The sequence below is a fragment of the Lepus europaeus genome, chromosome 18 (assembly GCF_033115175.1).
Source record: "Lepus europaeus isolate LE1 chromosome 18, mLepTim1.pri, whole genome shotgun sequence".
Classification (NCBI taxonomy): domain Eukaryota; kingdom Metazoa; phylum Chordata; class Mammalia; order Lagomorpha; family Leporidae; genus Lepus; species Lepus europaeus.
Window position 1 is genome coordinate 12,349,267 of NC_084844.1, and position 20,859 is coordinate 12,370,125.

Here is a 20,859-nt window from a genome sequence, read left to right on the forward strand (position 1 = left end):
AACAGAAAGGTCTTCTTTCCATTGGTTCACTCCTCCAATGGCTGCTACGGCCGGCACTGCCAGGAGCCAGGTACTTCCCCTCTCCACCCCCCGACCCGGTCTCCCATGCGGGTGCAGGGACCCACGCACTTGGGCCATCCTCTGCTGCCCTCCCAGGCCACAGCAGAGAGCTGGACTGGAAGAGGAGCAACCGGGACTAGCACCCGGCACCCCAACTGGGACCAGAACCCAGGATGCCAGCACCACAGGCAGAGGATTAGCCAAATAAGCCACGGCGCCGGCCCACTTTTGACTATTTTTTAAGAGGTCCCTAAATCTCTGATTCCAAACTTGTACTTTTTTCCTAGAACATATATTTGAAACTGGTGTCGTATCTAGTATTCAAAAGTGAGTTACTTGGGTAGTAGAACAAGAACATGGCCACACAGCACCTAAATCTCAGTGCTCCTTCATATGCATATAAGAATGATCCAGGCCCAGCCGCAGCTCAATAGGCTAATCCTCCGCCTGCGGCACCAGCACCCTGGGTTCTAGTCCCGGTCGGGGTACCAGGTTCTGTCCCGGTTGCCCCTCTTCCAGTCCAGCTCTCTGCTATGGCCCGGGAGTGCAGTGGAGGATGGCCCAAGTGCTTGGGCCCTGCATCCGCATGGGAGACCAGGAGGAAGCACCTGGCTCCTGGCTTCGAATGGGCGCAGCGCCAGCCGTGGTGGACACTGTGGGGGTGAACCAACGGAAGGAAGACCTTTCTCTCTGTCTCTCTCTCACTGTCTAACTCTGCATGTCAAAAAAAAAAAAAAAAAGATCCAAATTCTAGTGATATTGCTTATATCAGATACAAGTTTGTACAATGAATTCTAGTCTACACTATATCATATTATCTGAAATTTCATGGAATTAATGCTAAATGACTCAAATCCAGAATCAAAAGGATTTAGTTTTAAAAACTGTCCTATTGTTAGTTCCACAACAATTTTACTTAAAATGTATTGGCTATGGCAAAAATTCCAGAATAGTAATTACACAGAAAAATTAGTCAAAAGTGTATTTTCTAAATAAAAACTAGTTTTAGGTCATAGACTTCTAGAAGAAAATATATATGAACAGTAGTTATTTCTAAAGAATAAGTCTAGAATTTTGTTATTTTCATTTTATTTTTTCAATACTTTTCTGTACATTCTGTGAAACCCATTATTTTTACAATTAAAAATGTTACTTAGCAGCACAAACTTTTATATTTTCTATACTACTTAAAGTAGCTTACCTTCTTTTCCCAATCATTTTTTAGAGATTCTGTACTCTGTTCACATATCTTTTTTAGCTCTGCAATCTGGTTTTCTTTAGTCTCTCTAATAACTTGACAGTCACGTATAAGGATCTGAACTGTCAAAAATGATAAAAATATAGTTAAACCAATTATGTTTACCACATAAGAGTTTGATGACATAAAATAGGATGCACCAAGTAATATTTAATTTAATTTTCACTAAGTCCTTTTAATTCCCTCTTCTAAAATATCTTCTACTTTGCTGATTTCTCCATTCCCACCACCAGAAAGGGCCTTGATGGAATTCCTCACTCCTCACTCCCTAGGCCCTTTTCACAGCGTGTGGCCTCTAGTGCTTTTCCCCTTGGCTGGGTCCTCTGTTGTTTTAAAAAGGCCTTTCAATAGCACAATACCCCCTGCCTTGGAATCCCTTCACAGTTCTCCTCACCTAAAGACACAGGGGTAAAATGCCTCTCACAAAACAGCTCCTCCTGACCCAACCATTCTCCGGCCACATCTCTTGGCACGTCTGTATTTGAAGCCTGTGTAGGGTACTGAGGATATACTAATTCACAGATCCCTGTCTGCTGCGGTTTGGATGTCATTTGTCCCTTAAAGCATCACGTGGAAGGCTTGACCTTCACGGAGGTGGTGGAAACTTTCACAAGGTCTAGTGGAAGGTGAACTGGAAGTGTGTCCTCAGAAGGGACTGTGGGACCCCAGCCTCTGGCTTCCCATTCTCACCAGGCCATCTTTCACTCATGCACCTGCTCCCACCGTGGCGCCATGAGCCACGAGGTGATGCAGCCAATCACCAGGGCTGACGCTATGCTGTTTGCTTGTATTTTAGGCCTATAAAGTTGAACTAAATAAACTGATTTTATTTATAGGGCAGCCTGCCTCAGGTATTTCATTATAGTAATCAGAAACAGCCCAACACACACATCTACAGCCTGAATGGGATCATCCACGGATGTAGATGTGGAATGTGCCCCCTAGCCCCTGCCATCCTCAAAGTCTCAATCCAGGTATCACCTTCTCTACAGGCAGTTCTTCAACCAGACTCCTCCCCTCTCAACGACACAAAGAAACTCCTCTTTATTCCCATGAAACTTTGCACATTTGTTCATTAAACCACATATTACATTATAGGGATTTATTTTCCTATTTCCTCCTTAATAAGACAAAGACCATATTCTCTGAGTAGAAAGACATTTCAACATTTCACCCACAGAGCATAACTGTCACACAAGCAAGAGCTCAAAAAGACATGTACTCAATGAACAAAACAATTATCTTCTTTCCATATAGCTGCTCCTAGACTTTAAATTGGTTTTCAACATTATGTGACTAAATCGAAATGTTTTAAATTATATAAACTATTTTCTTTAAACCATCTATACTCCTATCTTTAAATTTACTTAAACTGGAGGCCGCTGTCTGCAGTGCTGGCATCCCATATGGGTACCGGTTCAAGTCCCAGCTGCTCTCTCTCTAGAACTCTTCCATTCAAATAAACAAATAAATCTTTTTTAAAAATTTACTTGATCTGTCACTGATTTAAGTGAAAATTTGCTTAATAAATTCAAGTTATCTGGATAAGAAAATAAATTAAGCTGTATTTTACTTAAATTTAATATTATTTTCATAGTTAACTGAATGTTTTTATTCATTCACTTCAAGACAGCAAAATTTTCATAAGCATTTCCCTAGAAATTTCTTTCATTCATATCTTATCTATGCAACAAATAAAGGAAGAAGAATCCAAGTTAACCCTTGTCTTTAGCATCTTTAACACATTTTACTTTACAATTCCAAAATTAAATTAAGATTTGGCTGCATTATCAAATCTTAAAAGGCACGGCATCTGGCAAAGCAGTTAAGACACTACTTGGGATGCCTACTCCCTATCAGAGGCTGGGAGTCCCAGCTTTGCTTCCTATTCCAGTTTCACGCTAATGGGCACATCAGGCTAATGTGCAGCAGCTGATGGCTCAAGCAGTTGGGTTCCTATTACCCACATGGGAGACCGCGATGGAGTACCCTGGCTCCAGATTTCAGCCAGGCCATTACAGTTCCTGCAGGCATTTGGAGGAGTTAACCAGCACAAGATCTCTCCATTGCGCGCACGCTCTCTCTCTCTCTCCATATATGTGTGTGCGTGTGGGTGTGTGTGTGTGTATCTGCCTTTCATGTAAAATGAAATAAATATTATTATTCAGCTATCCAAAAGAATGAAATTCTACCATTTGCAGTAAAATGGACACAACTGGAGGATACCATGTTGAGAGAGATAAGCTGGACCCAGAAAGACAAACACCACATGTTCTCCCTTATATGTGGGAGCTAAAATTTAAAAAAAAAAGGAAAAAAGAAATGTCTGTGTGACCCAGTACTGTTGCAAATATAGTTTTGTAAAACTTTGTTACATCTTTGTCAAATCAATGGTTAAGAATGTTATTCTATTATAATTTTAATAATTTGTGATTACAGTAAAATTTACTGTGAAATGGTCATTTTTCCATTCAATGATCGTTTATAGCTGCTGTCTGTAACCCACTAAACAAGAGTATTTTCGCTTTTTATTTCTTAAACTTCTTATCAAGCCTTTTTACTGTCATGTAAATTTAAAATATGTGATCTCTCTCTCTCTATATATATATATATATATAACTCTGATTTCCAAATAAATTAATAAATCTTTTTAAAAAATTCACATCTCAAAAATCTCCTTTGGTTCCCTTCCCAGCACCAAAAGAATAATGTTCAAACTTCTAAATCTGAAGTTAAAGGTCGTGATTAGTCTAGCCCCAAGTCAGCCATCTCAATCTCTTTAAATCTATCTCTTCGTGTTTAGGGAATGCATACTAGCTAAACAGTTTCACAGTAGCCTTTCTACAACTTAGCATCTTCACAGCATTCCTATCACAGGACCTGGAACACTTTTCTCCAACTTGTCAAATCTTACTCAACTTTACAAAATCTTACAATAGTTCTTTTCTTTTTATTTTATTTATTTATTTGACAGGCAGAGTGGACAGTAAGTGAGAGAGACAGACAGAAAGGTCTTCCTTTTTTGCCATTGGTTCACCCTCCAATGGCTGCCGCGGTAGGCGCGCTGCGGCCGGCGCACCGCGCTGATCCAATGGCAGGAGCCAGGTACTTGTCCTGGTCTCCCATGGGGTGCAGGGCCCAAGCACTTGGGCCATCCTCCACTGCACTCCCTGGCCACAGCAGAGAGCTGGTCTGGAAGAGGGGCAACCGGGACAAAATCCAGTGCCCCAACCGGGACTAGAACCCGGTGTGCCGGCGCCGCAAGGCAGAGGATTAGCCTAGTGAGCCGCGGCGCCAGCCACAATAGTTCTTTTCTACAAAAAATATTTTCAGTGACCTCCTGTTGATTTAGATGTTTTGAACCAAAATCATCAATTTAACACTTGCATGCTTTCTTTTCCTTCTTAATGACAGTACAGATGGCAAAAACTTTACAAGTTTTTTGTCAGTCACAATAGTGGCATATACTATAAGCCATAAAGCACGCACTTAATGCAATAAATTTTACCAGATGAAAGGAGTAATTCCCTTTGAATTCTTCATGAAAGCCAGTAAGTCCTAATTCTTTTACTGCACTCACGTTATCTAAGGCAGCTCTACTCCAAGGAGGACAGACGCTCAGGATCGACAGTTCCATGTTTCCAAACCAATACTGCCTCCACCTCACTGCCACTGCGGCTACACACACACACACACACACACGCACATGCACACACACACACTTTTAACCAGTCATCCAGAAGCTCACACAAATCCATCTATTGACGGAAGTCCACAAAAACATCATCATCTCACTCTACGAAAGGCAGGGCATTATATTTTACTTTTGTCAGTCACAAAAAATAAAATGCAAATGTTATTAAAAGATTTATGTAATAACATCACCTTTCTTTTCAAGCTTTCTAATGGTCTCCTCAGTTTCATTTTGCTTCTTTTTGTATAAAGTTTTCAATTCTTCTATTTCATTATTCTTTCTTTCTAAAATCTGCAAATAAATTTAAAATGTATTAGCATACTGTATTGTTCTGAGTATAAACACAATTTTTATATGAGCACAATATTTTTGCAAGTCTCTCTCAGTTAATCTCATAAATGGTTTCTCAAAAAATATAAAATTATTTTATGGTGCATTGTGAAAATCAGTAAATATGCTAGAATAAGTGATGATTAGAAAATGAAAAGAAATGTTGTGTGTTTAGAAATTTTCATGTGGCAATGTTTAAGAAGAGAAGAAATAACAAATTATATGATGCCCTAAAATACAAATCAGAAACAAAACTGTCGGAAAGTGGCAGAGACAAGTTATCAGAAACTTGCATGTTGGGCTAGTCCAGTTCACCACAGCGTGCTGGAATAGGACATCTTCCAACTGAGCACAAGCCTACGTGCTCCCACCAGTGTCCTTGTATCATCTACCACACACAAGAATTCCCAGATACGTGGGGAGACGACAGGTATCAAGATTAGGCTTCTATCTGGACCAGCCGTCATGTACTTAAAACACACACACATACACACACTCAAATTTTTAATTACTAAAATATAGTATCAATTCAAACTCCATGTAGGTTAATTGTAAATTTATTATTTTTGCTGTGGCAGCTACAAAGAAAAGTTGTATATTTCAGGCTTTCAAGAAAGCTTGGATATATAAGGTTGTTACTTCAGCCTCTGTCTCTGTCACTTAGTTTTAGGAAACAGAACCATAAACTCAGTTTTGAACAGTAATACAAAGTTTTCATTTGGATCATCCTTCACGAATTTAAAACACACAGACATCATTACCAAATTTTTAAGTATTACTAAAATATACTAGAAACTTAAATTTCACATAGGTTAACCATTAACTGATTCTTTTTGCTGTGCCAATTAAGAAGAAAATAGCTTTCATACTCTTGATGGGGAATGTAAACTTGTACAACCATTATGGAACAGTATGGAGATTGCTCAGAAATCTGAAAACAGATCTATCATAGACTCGATCATTCCACTCCTGGGAATTTATGCAAAGGAAGTGAAATCAGCATATGAAAGAGTTCTCTGTACCCCATGTTTACAGCAGCTGAATTCACAACAGCTGAGATACAGATATCAACCCAGATGACTATCAACTAATGACTGGATAAAGAAACTGTGGTGTACATACATGATGCAATCCCAATCAGTCATAAGAAAGAATGAAGTCCTGTCTTTCACAACAAAATGGATGTAACTGGAGACCATTATGCTTAGTGAAATAAGCCAGCCCCAAAAATATAAATATCATACAGAATCCCTGATTTGTGGTGAATGATATCACAGAGTAAAAAAATTTAATGTGTATGAGCAAAATTGGCATTTTGAGATTTTATTTTTTATAACCTTTGGTCTATACTCTTGAGGAACAGTGGCTTTTCTACTTACTACTTGTCTAATTCTTTATCTAGTGGAGGATTAAGCTTGTGATTATAAAGTAAATTGAAAGTATAATTAAAAGAAAAATATGAAAGGAAGGAGGATGGAGGGTGGGAGCAAGAGAGAAGAGGGCAAGGGTAGAGTGGGACTTATCACTATGCTCCTAAAACTGTATATATGGAGTTCATGGGATTTGTTCCCTTTATAAAAATAAAGAAGAGAGGGGGAAAGATAAAGTTATAGGTTGAAAGACTGGAAGCCCTAACCCCCATGAGTTGCTTTAAAAAAGAATTCCTCATCATGCCAGCTTTACAAAAGATGCAATCTAGACCAAACAGAACTAAGTCGTGAAGAGTTCCTTTTTAAGTTAAAAAGAAAAAATTAATTGCCAGGAAAATGAAAGCATATTTGGAGAAAACGAGCTCTGGTATTTACAGCTGACGTCTTGTTTCAGCTTTCCTCAGGGATGATGACAGAGGCTGAAGGACAAGATGGCCGCTGGAAAAGTAGTAGCTCTACAACTAAAAAGTGACGCGGATGTAACATCTTCAATACACACATCTGCTTGGTAAATGAAGGCAAAGGTCAGCTTTTGCTGGCACATGAACCTTTGCAAATTCCATCTGCAACAAGAGCTACCATGAAGTACATCAATAAGTGGATCAATGGCTGAATGCATGGAGCCTCACAAGACCTGGAATATTTTCAACATTCAATGTAAATAGAAGAGTAAGTGACATAAATCTTACCTTCTGAACATCAGCATCATGTTTCTGCTGCAGTTTAAGCTTTTCTTCATGAAATTTAGCTTCCATCATTTTTGTTTTCATGTCCAACTTCAAGGAAAATATTTTAAAGATGTTATTAATTTACTTTTTCCTTTGGCAAAAAACAGAGACTTAAAAGAACTCCCTATATAGAAGAGAGTATCATCTTCCGCTTCTACTTTGTAGCCGCAGGTTCCAGCAACTACATCAGCTAGGCCAGTATATAATGATTACATTCTTCTGATTACTTCCAAACTAATTTGAAGTCTTTACAATAAATTTCACTTGGTAGCCAAACTGACAATACTAAGACAGAGTCACGAGTTACCCCCTCCCCCTTTTCCGCCCACTCAGAAAACTTTTAAGGCCATTTCATAGTCAGATTTTGCCTTCACATTCAAATCCACATAGTGTTTTAGTATTTTTAATTTTTGTGTCTTCAAGCCATTTTTTGGTTCACAACTATGTATGTATTCATTTAAAAATATTGTTACTAACCTATATATTTAAATATGACAATTTCAGGGCGAATATCCGTAAGAATGCCAAAGTATTGGCAGATACACATTTCTTTCAACAGGTGCCCAGTTGTCTCTTCTGGACTCCCAGAAGGCAGTGCTATCATCTCCTTTAGTGCATTCCTTCAGTCCTACCTTTCCCAAAGCAAAACCACATGCAGCAGTGTTCTCACAAGGCCAGTAAAAATGTAAAGACTGCATCCCAGAATTAAAACAGCAGTACTGACAAGCTTTAAGAAGAACAACATAAAATTGATGGTCTCCAATGTGAGAGTGTTTGGCCACTTGATTGTTTTAACAGAATATATACGTTGGAGTCTGACCTCATTTCTAACTCTAATTTCACTACCTATTAACTTTGGGCAAGTCATCACTTCGACGTATTTCTTCTTTTGCTAATTATGGAAAATTATCCTTACCTCAATGGATTATGAAAATTATACTCAATGAAATAAATTAAATGACCCTCCTTAAATTATACAATTCATGGCACAAAGTCAGCAGTCTACAACCTTCAAGACTCTTTTTTTTAATTTTAGAAAATGATTGTCAAAATATTTTCTTAAAAATTTTTTGGAAATTCACTTTATATTGTCAATTACTGTTTCAAAGACAAAACAAATAATATAAACTTAACAAGACTGTGCATTATCAAATCAACATATCAAGATGAAACTTTAAAACCTTACAAACAAAAGTTAAGATCATATAGTTCATGACTTTTACAGTTTATAAACAGTGGAGAAGGAGAGAATTATCCATTTACTACGCAAAAGGTAAATTCTGAATGTTTCTATTCTCTTCCCTCTAAATCATGTAATTCTCAATCTGCAGAAATGGGGATGGGTGACCTAATTCCAGGTGAAGATCATTGACAGAAGCATTACAGAGGTTTTTTTAAAAAATTAAATCCAAAAAAGCATTATGCCAATTTGGCCAGGTATAGGGGACGTAATTTACTACGGATCTTTCCATAATTCCACCTAGAGAATTTATCATAGCCTCCGCTTCTAAGAGTCAGGCATCCATACTGTATAACTATTCCACCACATCTAAACCCACAACCTCTACCTGCCCCACCTCAATCTGTATTGACCAAATTAGGAACAAAAATCTGACACACACTTCAGCAATCCATCAGCTAGTATATAATCACACAAATAATCATATCCACTCATTCACTCTCTCTCTCCCTCCCTGCCCCCCTCTCATCTGAACTAAGACAGGAAGTTAACTGCTTCTGGGACCAACCCCAAATTCCAGAGAGCAGTGACCTGACAAAGCAGGCGACTGCAGTACATAGAAGAAAGTAAAGCGAATACGCAACAGCAGTCTTAGAAAGCACACAGCATCTGAAACACAGAAGTAACCTCAGGCTCCAAAGGTCTGGATGGTACCGGGCTTACTTGAATTCAAAAGGATTTCTGTGTTCTCTTTATTGTAGGTAGTGTCCAGGTCTCCGTGCTTACAATCAAAAAGATTGTTCTAAATTCTATTTTTCTGGTTATAACTTCTTACTTTTACTTTGATATAATATCAAAGTTAAAGAAAAGCTATAATAGTACCACAAGGAACTCCTGTATACCTTTTATCCAATATACCAATTGTTCACACGTTGGCCCTTGTGTTTTATCATTTTGTAGCTATATTGACATACACATATACATGAACAGAGAGAGGGAAAGGACACCTGAATATTAGTTTCTGAATCATTATAAGTTAGAAACATCGAGCCTCTAAATACCTGAAAACTATAGTGTGTATTTCCTTAGAACAATAACACTTTCATAACCACAGCACAATTATTAAAATCAGGAAATGTACTGTTAACATAATAACACTATCTAATACCCAATTTACATTCAAATCCTGTAATTTATCACAGCCATGTCATGCACAGTGGTTTATTTTCCCGCTGCCTCCAGTCCTCAGATAACTCTCTCTCTGTAATCTGGCCAGATCTCCTTGTTTTTCTTGGCCTAGACATTTTGGAAGACTAAAGCTTGGATTTGCCTGATGTTTGCAAATAATCAGATTTACATTTTGACAAAAAGTCACTAAAGTAACACTGCATCCTTTTTCTTTGCATTGTATTAGTAAATTTGCTTAAAAAGCAAACCCCAAGTTATTAAAAAGGGTAATATTAAAAAGAAAGCATCTCTACTGCCATCCTTAAAAACATACAATAATACCTCCTCCCTGCACACTCTGACCTTGACGCTACAGTGCAGCTCCCTGTTTTTGCCTGCACCATAGGGCATGGTTAGTGATCCATTATCAGGATTAGAATACAGAAAATAATCTTATTAATACAATAAAGATAACATACAGATGCAAGATTTAGATATAAAAACTCAGATTTGTCTGTGTACATCAATAACATACACACATATATAAAAGACAGTAAACTTCACTGTTTAACACAAAAGATCAAAATCAAATTATAAATCATTTGAAATGCTCTTCTCCTGAGATCAGAACACATACTATCAATTTCAAACGTAAGAACCATGGAGAACCAACCATTTATGGTATGGTGAAGTCACTTAGCTAGTTGCCACTAAACTAATCTCCCACTGTTAACAACTCATAAAGTGGAATAAACTCTATGAGGTGACTGTTCTTAGGGACTGGACAGTGCGTGACTGTGTTCCTCATAAACTGAGGCCCACTCTGGTTTAGGCTCTCTGCCCGGATATAAAAACCGGAGTCCGTAAGAGCATCACAGGTCTACTAAACTTAGAGGCAGAGGTCAGAGTTCAGATTAAAGAGGCTGGAATCTTAAGTGCAGGTCACTAGAGAGGTATCACGTTTGCAGCAGAATCCTCTACCAGTCCTTAACCAAGGACTGATGGAGTGGGAAATGCAAGCATTGGATGAATAACAAAACATGATTGTCACTAGGTAGAAAATACATCAAATACTAAAGGTTAAACAATGATGGGACACACTAAAGGCCCTACTCAGCCAAAGTGGACACAGCTTCCCAATAATGTGTAAACACCTGGGCATCCAGCTAATTACTACACAAAGGCCACACCGTGGGTCTATTCTAAACCTCCCTAGCAAAGACTAAAAGCAAGCATACATAAGATCTTCAGAGAAATACTTTGTAGACTGAGTCCCTCCACGCTGGAGGGGGCTGAGTAATATCTTGGGCTTTGCACAGAGCTGCCTTAACAGAAAGGAAAATGAAGTCTAGAAAAGCAAAGACCAAAACAAATCCCTCAATATACCATGTAGAAGAGTAACAGAATCTAATCTCCAGTATGTCATCCACAATCTTCTTCACAAACAATTAATCAACATGCACATATAAAAGGAAAAACAATTTGTGATCAGCACAGAAAGATAAAAGGAGTTACTGAGATCCAAGCTGACCCTATTTAACATACAAGACTTTAAAGTAGTTAATATAAAGAGCTTCAAAGAACTAAAGAAAAATATATTCATATGAGGGAAAATATTGTTTCATTGAGAGAACAGAAATTTCAATAGAGAAGCAGAAATTATTATAAAAAATGAAAATTCCAGAACTGAAAAATTTAATAATTTAAAGGAAAAAAATCCACTAGATAAGCTTAACAGATCTGAGATAGAAGAAAGGGTGTGGGCTGGCATCGTGGCTCAGTGGTTGAAGCTGCCATTTGTGACACCTTTATCCCATATGGGCAGCAGTTTGAGTCCCAGCCACTCCACTTCTGATCCAGCTCCCTGTTAAAGTGCCTGGGAAAGCCACAGAAGATGGCCCAAGTGCTTGGACCCCTGCAGCCCCTGTGGGAGACCCAAATGGAATTCTAGGTTCCTGACTTCAGCCTGCCCCAGCCCTGGCTGTTGTGGCCATACAGTCAGTGAACAAGTAGACAGAAGAGCTCTTCCTCACTATCTCTCCGTCTCTGTGGGTGTGTGTGTCATTCTGCCACTCTTGTCTATCAAAGAAATAAAAAAAAAAATCTTTAAAAAGAAAGGACCATAAATTTGAGGACAGACCAGAAGAAATTATCTAACTAAATCACCTGAGAGAGGAAACCAGTGAAAAATTAATAAAAAGTAAACAACACTACTGGAAGCTAAAGAATAAATCACAGAGTCTAACATACATGTAACTGGAATATCTACAGAAGACAACGTGAGTAGGGAAAGAAAAAAATTAAAATAAAGGCCCAAACTTTCCCAAGTTCGATAAAAGATTCTGACTTAGAGAAAAAGATGTTCAGTGAACATTATGCAGGATAAGTTAAAAAAAAAAGTCAAAAATCAAAAAGCACAACTTGGAAATATCTGAGTTCCAACTTCTAAAAACCAAGGATAATAAGAAAGTCTTAAAGGCAGTCGGAGGGAAAAAGACATTACATACAGCGGAACAATAATAAGAATGCCTGCTTATTCGCCATCAGAACAATGCAGACCAAAGGGAAAAGGAATATCTTAGATGTGCTGAAAGAAGAAAAAATTCAGATAAAAGAAAAACTGACATCTACCATCAGCAGAACCGCACTCAAACAAATACTAAAAGATGTTTTCAAGGATGAAGAAAAATTCTATCAGATGAAAACTCAGAAAGGAATGAAGAGTATCAGAAATAGTCAATAAGGAGAAATGCAAATGACCATTTTTATCCTCTCATAATTTCCTCAAGGGACAAATAACTATTTAAATAATGCACGGTACACTCAAAGGTAAGAGTTAATAATATATGAAGCCTTATGAACACAGTAACACATGTGAAGATGAAGTTAAATTGTATTATACTAAATGTTATTATTTATTTGAGAGGTTGAGAGGCAGGGAGACAGAAAAAACAGAGTTGCCACCCACTGGTTCACTTCCCAAATGGTAAAAACAGCCCCTGGCTGGGGTCAAGGCTGGGAGCCAGGAACTCAGTCCAGGCCTCCCATGTCAGTGGCAAGTACTCAATCACTTGAGCCATGGCTGCTGCACCCAAGGGGCCGCATTAGCACGAACTTGAACTCACATATTCCCGTGTGGGACGTGAGCATCTTAACCAACATGCTAAATGCCTATTCCCAGATTATTAAATTTTATAATTGGAATTTGGAAAGTGAAAAAAGTTCAGTGTAAAGAGTACAATAACAGTGGGGACACCACTGTGCCCCAGAGGGTTAAGTCACAGCCGAACCCCAGAGAGCACCTGTGCAGTCCCAGCTGCTCCACTCCCAATCCAGCTCCTTGGTAATGCACCTGGGAAAGCAGCAGCAGATGGCCAGAGTGCATGGCCCCTGCACCCAGCTGGGAGGTCCAGATACAGCTCCAGGATCCGGGCTTCAGCCTGGCACAGTGCAAGCCTCTGTGGCCATCTGGGGAGTGAACCAGTGCACAGGAGATCTATTTCTCCCTTACTCTCTGTAACTCTGCTTTTCAAATAAATAAATCTTTTGAATAGAGTACAATATTGACACTAAATATAAACACTGATAGGTTAGGATGAATTATCTTTAGTCCTACAACATACATTAAGCAAATTATATAAAAGGAAATATAGCATAGAAGTCAACAGAAAAAGTAAAATGGAATAAAAAAATTAACCTAAAAGGAGCCAGAGAGGAATGGAAAAGAAAAAAAAAAAAAAAGAGGGTACCAATGGAAAGAGATAATAAAAACAGTAAGAACGTAGACTTAAACACAAACATAATAGTAAAAAAAAAATTACTCTTAGTTTAAATGGACTAAAACTGCAATTAAAAGACAAGTTAAACTAAATTTTTTTTCAAATGACCCCACGGTATGTTGTCTACAAGTGATATATTTTAGATGTAAAGGTACAAATGGGTTGAAAATTAAAGGGCCGGTGCCGTGCCTTAACAGGCTAATCCTCCGCCTTGCGGCGCCAGCACACCGGGTTCTAGTCCCGGTCGGGGCACCAAATTCTATCCCGGTTGCCCCTCTTCCAGGCCAGCTCTCTGCTATGGCCCGGGAAGACAGTGGAGGATTGCCCAAGTGCTTGGGCCCTGCACCCCATGGGAGACCAGGAGAAGCACCTGGCTCCTGGCTTCGGATCAGCACGATGCGCCGGCCACAGCGGCCATTGGAGGGTGAACCAACGGCAAAAAGGAAGACCTTTCTCTCTGTCTCTCTCTCTCACTATCCACTCTGCCTGTCAAAAAAAAAAAAAAAGAAAAAATTAAAGGACACAAAAGGGTACAAAATTTTAGAAAAAGAATACTTATCACAATTTCATAATGATAAAGTAAACCTAAATATGTTTCTACCTAATAGCATACTGAACAGAAAATATAATTTATATACAAAGTGTAAAAAAACTCCTACAACTCCATAATAAGTTGTCAATTTATTTTAAAACATTTCGCAAAATACTCAAATGCTTAACATAAAAAGATACAGAAATGGCCAGTAAGCACGTGCAAAGATGCTCAGTACAATTAGTCAATTAGGAAATACAAACTAAATCACCCATCAGATCAAGCCACAAAGAGATGCAGGAACCTTAAATTAAATGTATATTGCAAAAAAAACAATATTGCTGAGGGAAAAAGCCAGTCTGAAAAAACGGCAACATGACATAAGTCAGGGACAGCGATTAGATGGTGCCCCCAGAAGCTCAGCGGAGGCAGAGAGGTGTGCACACAGGGACCACTGAGGACTTCCGTTCTGAAGGATGCTCTCAAGGCAGTGGCTACATAGACACGTCTTTGTCAAAACTCCCAACACAAGATGAAGTCTTAAACTATGAATTTTAGTTGAAAATAATATATCAGTATTAATTCATCAGTTGTGACAAATACCGCACACTAACGTGTGATGCTCACAATGCGGGAAACAGGATGGGGTGGGGGCGGAGGCAGGGTGAGTTACATGGACTTTCCCTGTACCTTGTGCTCATTTTTTTCTGGAAACCTAATAATTATTTTTCAAAAATCAAGTAATTATCGAAAATACAATGAGATGCTACTTCACATCAACATAATGGCTAAGATCATTTTTTAACTGGTGATACCAAGTACTGGTGAAGGCACGAAGCAACTTAAACACACACAAGGCTGATAGCAGGCAAAAACAGTAAAACTACTTCCATAGCTCTCCCAAGAGAAATGAAAAATAAGTCAACAAAAAAATTGCAATTTTCATAGCAGTTTTAGTCCTTTTTCTTTAAGATTTATTTACTTGAAAGGCAGAGTTAGAGAAAGAGAGAGGGAGAGATAGAGAGATCCTCCACACATTGGTTCACTCCTCAAATGCAAAGGCCAGGGCTGGGCCAGGCTGAAGCCAGGAGCTCAGAAATCCATCCAGGTCTCCCATGTGGGTGCAGAGGCCCGAGTATTTGGGCCATCTTCCACTGCTCTCCCAGATGCATTAGCTGGGAGCTGGATTGGAAGTAGAGCAGCCAGGACGCAAACAGGCACCCATATGGGATGTTGGCATTGGAGGTGGTGGGTTAAATCACAACGTCAACCCTTGGCAGTTTCATCTTCAATGGCTAAACCTGAAAACAAACTAAATGTTGATTGACACATTAATGGATAAGCAAATTATGGTATATCCGTACAATGGAGCATTACATCACAACAAAAGAACTGATAATGGCACTCAACAGGAAAAATCTCAAATATATTATGCTGAGCAAAAGAAGCTAGACAAAAAAATTAATAATGCACAGTTCCACTTATACTTCCTTTACTCCTTTTCTAAGCAATTTCATAAATTGATTCTCTCTGCCTATCTTCCCAATCTTCAAATCTTGCAGCAGCCAAAATAACAGCAACAGTGGCAGGGAGTGGGATGAAAAAGAAATTGTGAAAGGCCTGGGCGTTTGGCACAATGGTTCAAACTGTGTAGAGATGTACCCACCCATACTGGGGGGGCCCAGTTCAAGACCCTGTTCTTCAGATCCAGCTTCCTGCGTACGTGCACACTGGGAAGCTGCAGAAAATGAATCGAGTACTTGGGTCCCCACTGCCCACTGGGAGGTGGACACTGAGTTCTGGGTTCTAGGCTCCTGGCTTCAGTCTTGCTGAGTCCTGGCTCTTGGAGAGTGAAACAGTGGATGAAATCAATTAACAAATCAATACCTATCTCTCTCTCTCTCTCCCTTGCCTTTTAAATAAAATGAAAATACATGCTAATTTTTAAAAATTGCAGAAAACATTTGGTTGATTAAATATTACATGCAAAGTAATGCCTTTAGCAATTTCCAGGCATTATTTCTTATAATCCAGACAACAATCTTTTGCAACAAGTGCTTATAGAAGGCACAAAGACCGGCGCTGCGAATCAATAGGCTAATCCTCCGCCTGCAGCGCCGGCACACCGGGTTCTAGTCCCCATCAGGGCACCAGATTCTGTCCCGGTTGCCCCTCTTCCAGGCTAGCTCTCAGCTGTGGCCCGGGAGTGCAGTGGAGGATGGCCCAAGTGCTTGGGCCCTGCACTGGGAGACCAGGAGAAGCACCTGGCTCCTGGCTTTGGATCACGCGGTGCGCCAGCCGCGGTAGCCACTGGAAGGTGAACCAATGACTAAAGGAAGACCTGTCTCTCTGTCTCTCTCTCTCACTGTCCACTCTGCCTGTCAAAAAAAAAAAGAAAAAAAAGAAGGCACAAAGACGTAGCTACTCAGGCCCACACAGCCAGGAAGGCATAAAGCCTGGATTCATACTTAGGAGTTTGTGTCAGCTAATGAACTAGAGCTGTATACTGTTGAAAATCAGTGTTCACCTGTTTGACTTTACTTTTATTTTTCTAATTGACATAATATGTGTACACCTTTATGAGGTACAATGTGATGTTTTTATTATGTATATACTGCACAATGATCAACTCAGGGTAACTGGCACATCCGCCACCTTAAATTATTATCATTTCCTCATGGTGAATATAGGATTCACCTATCTGAAATATTTCAACACAAATTTAAACTGAACTCAAACAACAAAAAGAACATAGAGGCAGCCATTGTGTCACAGCAGGTTAAGCCACAGCCTGGATGCACACGTCCTATTCCGGAGTACTGGTTCTGATCAAGCTTCCTACAAACGCACCTGGGGAGGCAGCAGGAGATGGACCAAGTACTTGAGTCCCTGTCACCCACATGGGAGACCTGGGTCGACTCCCAGGCTCCTGACTTCTGTTATGGGTATTTGAGGAGTGAACCAGTGGATGGAAGATCTCACTGTCTCTCTCCCTCTCTGTCACTCTGCCATTCAAATAAATAAAGCAAATATTTAAATCAAAAAAAGAAAATTAGATATACTTGCTAAATAAATTATCTTAAGCCTCCAATAAATAATGTTTCCTGGGACAGGAAACCTGGTGTAACGTGGGAGGAAGGAGAGGACAGGCACACAACGCATAATCAGTTACTTCCTTCTGAATCGGAGTAGTTCAATTTTGTTTCCTTTTTTTATTATTAGCTAATTAAGTGCTTCTAACATTTCCAGACCCATTGTTTGAAGCTACACTTCATTTAACAGGTATTTATTTAAGACTTTATAAAATCTCAATTAGGGGTTTCCTGGAAGAGTTTGCTATTTAAATATGTGAGTTTAATATGTGATATTTTATAAAATATCATTCTTTTTCTATCTTTTAACAAATGAACTTTTCAAAGTACTCTATACCTTCTGCTTTTACTTTTCTCCTTCCCTTCAGAATTTGCCTTTGAGCCTGTGTTGCAACTGTGCTCTCAAGTCACTATGATGTCATTTTCAGCTCTTATGCAAAGGTTCTTTGATCACCAAATCTGAGGGCAGATTCCATCCTTTTCTCGCCATCAGCTTGCGCTGTGGCTTCTGCGATAGAGTGCTGCTCTGGGCTCTCCCACTTTGGGGAATGTTCCTCCCGCTCTGCTGCATGGTCCAGTTCTTCCAGTTCCACAAGGGAGTCACTCTGGATGTAGTCCTCCAGGCAGCTTCACTACACATGCACAGCTGCCTTGGGTGTTCCTTCCTGGATTAAACTCTAACCTCCCAAGTAAATGAAGCACGGTTCTCCATCTTCAGCCTTCAGTTTGTCCTAAGATTTCAACCACCTCCCTGGCAGCTCCAGTTGCATGTCCCGCCAGTACGAGCTCAACAGTCAGAAAAATAGCACCCAAGTCCTTATCTGACTCCTCCTCTTCACTTACCCCCAACATCCAATGAGCCACCAGGTTCAGTCTCACAGGTGGCGCCTCATTCCCAGCCCTGCAACTGTTACCAAGCTAGTACCTAGAGTTCCTCCTTAATCCTCCCCTCACTCTCACTTCACCTCCAGTCTTTCACCCCACCTATCCATCCGAGAAACTACTGCCAATTTACTTTCCTAACGCACGGCCGGACATGTCACTTTTGTCAAAACGTAACTGGTTCCCTCTGTCTTGTTGACAGTATTATACATTTTAGAGCTGACCTACAGTATACTTTTTTTCTTTGTTTCCTGCCTGAAACTGAAATATAAATTTTAGGGGACTTTGTCATAATGTTTGTATATGTGAGTGTGCATATATATTAAAATTGTTTTAAAACAAAATAAACAAAGAGATAAAAGCCTATGTTATTGAATCTTTAATGTGAGGCAAAGCACAGTTGGCCACCAAGGAGTAGAAGCAGAGAGGATCTTCTTAAAACAGTGCAGAAGGAAAATGAGTGCTCCCTATTCGATCACTAAAGTCCAGCATTGTTCTACTGCTCTCACCTATTCATCTCCTCATGTTAAAGAGGCTGGTATGGAACTGAAATATCCCTCTAGGCCATCTGACCCCATGACAATATTTTATGATGACACTCAGCTGGGATAAATGCAAAGAGGAATTCCTGACCTCACTTGACGTGAGCAGGAGATCTCCTCTGACAATGACTGAACTACATCCAGGACACACAACCCAGCTGCAAAACAAGGTAGAGTCCGAGACACACTAGACTAACGTCACAGTAATGAGTGTGGGCTGAGCCATCCCATAGACAACCTACTGCAAAAGCAAAGGAACTGAAACTGGACGACTTCACTTTCTAGAGGGCATTCCCACCACTTACTCTTTAAAAGAAAATCTGAAATTTCCGCTTAGAACTTACAAAAACTTATTTACAAATTCCACTGGGTCCCATTTTCTCTGAAGTATCTACTTCAAAGAAAAGCTCTGACGTTGGACATTCCCACCAAATGAATCAAACTGACGAAAGTGCTTAGTTATACAGTTGAAAAGTATCTGTTTGGGTGTAAATATAGCCCTACTTGCATGCTAAATTTTAAGGCATTAACAATGTCATTTGTTCAGTTTACTCAACTGAATATTGACAAACTTGGAACTATGAGTTTTTCTAAGGAATATTTCCAATGTTCTATTTCCTCTGCAACTTAATATTCACTGCTGCAGAAGAGCACATTTCTTAATCAAAAGGTTACTTTTTACTATCAGCAGTTTTACATATGTGAATTTTGCTTAACACTTGACACTGATGTTAGCAGGGGAGTAAAATAATCATTAATGACACTGTAACTCACTAATGAGTTATGGAAAAGGAATGTATTAGTTATTGAGCAGGCATTATACATTTTTAAAAAAGATTTATTTTATTTATTTGAAAGGCAGGGTTAGAGAGAGGGAGAGTCAGAGACAGAGACAGAGACAAGAGAGAGACCTTCCATCTGCTGGTTCAATCCCCAAATGGCTGCAACAGCCAGGCCGGGCCAGGCCAAAGCCAGCAGCCTGGAGCTTCTTCCAGGTGTCCCAGATCAGTGCAGGGACCCAAACACTTGGGCCATCCTCCACACTTTCCCAGATGCATTAGCAGGGAGATAGATTGGAAGCGGAGCAGCTGGGACTCAGACCAGCACACAGCACACAGGTGTTGGCTTACTGACTATGCCATAAAAACAGCCCCATCCACACATTTTTTTAAAGATGCATTTATGTATTTAAAAAGTAGAGTGACAGGGCCAGCACTGTGGCACAGTGGGTTAAAGCCCTGGCCTGAAGCGCCGGCATCCCATATGGGCGCTAGTTCTAGTCCCGGCTGCTCCTCTTCCAATCCAGCTCTCTGCTGTGGCCTGGGAAGGCAGTAGAAGATGGCCCAGGTCCTTGGGCCCCTGCACCCACGTGGGAGACCCGGAAGAAGCCCCTGGCTCCTGGCTTCAGATCGGCGCAGCTCCAGCTGTTGTGGCCATCTGGGGAGTGAACCAGCGGATGGAAGACCTCTCTCTCTGTCTCTACCTCTCTCTGTAACTCTGCCTTTCAAATAAATAAAATAAATCTTTAAAAAAATAAAAAGTAGAGTGACAGAGAACAGAGAGAGAGAGAGAGAAAGAGAAAAAATTTTTCTTCTGCTGCTTCAAATGCCTGCAACAGCCAGGGCTGAGCCACATTACAGTCAGGAGCCAGGAACTCCATCCTGGTCTCCCTGTGAGTGACAGGCACTCAAACACGTCAGCCTCTGCTTCCCAGGTGCATTAACAAGAAGCGATATTGAAAGCACAGTAGCCAGGACGTGAACTAGCACTCTGGTAGGGGATGTGAGTGTCCCAAGCAGCAACTTAGCCCACTGCACAACAACACCTGCCCCATCCACACAGTCTGAAATGCCAAACAACTTCTTTCATTGTTGTTCAATTCATGACAAAGTGAACAAAAAAGCAAAAATCTGGATGTAAAAAGCAGCTCTACATGCATTCAATGAGGCATGAAGTGAGGCCACTGTAATATTACTAGGATATATTTTGTTTTTATTTACTGTGCCTATGTGGCAACTGAATTGTAAGGCATGAAATGCCTAAAACGTTACAGATGTCAGCTCTGGGTACTACCCAGTCACTTCCAGGCAACAACTTAATGATGCATTTGCTTAGTCATACCTTCTTTCTACATTCATACAATCATCACTCATCAAATTGCAAGAGAAGTAATTCATAAAATAAT

The 20,859-nt window shown here is 39.9% G+C and overlaps 1 protein-coding gene across 6 annotated transcripts in view; it reads right to left on the minus strand.

Moving 5' to 3' along the window:
* The window catches only part of CEP112 (centrosomal protein 112), a 516,630-nt gene that overhangs the window by 395,960 nt on the left and 99,811 nt on the right, over nucleotides 1-20,859 (minus strand). For all 6 annotated transcript variants that reach the window (XM_062174820.1, XM_062174816.1, XM_062174818.1 and 3 more), the window contains 3 exons: nucleotides 7,462-7,548; nucleotides 5,204-5,303; nucleotides 1,262-1,380 (listed from right to left, as the gene is read on the minus strand). In XM_062174820.1, the coding sequence (XP_062030804.1) occupies nucleotides 1,262-1,380; nucleotides 5,204-5,303; nucleotides 7,462-7,548 (306 nt within the window). The remainder of the gene's footprint in view (nucleotides 1-1,261; nucleotides 1,381-5,203; nucleotides 5,304-7,461; nucleotides 7,549-20,859) is intronic.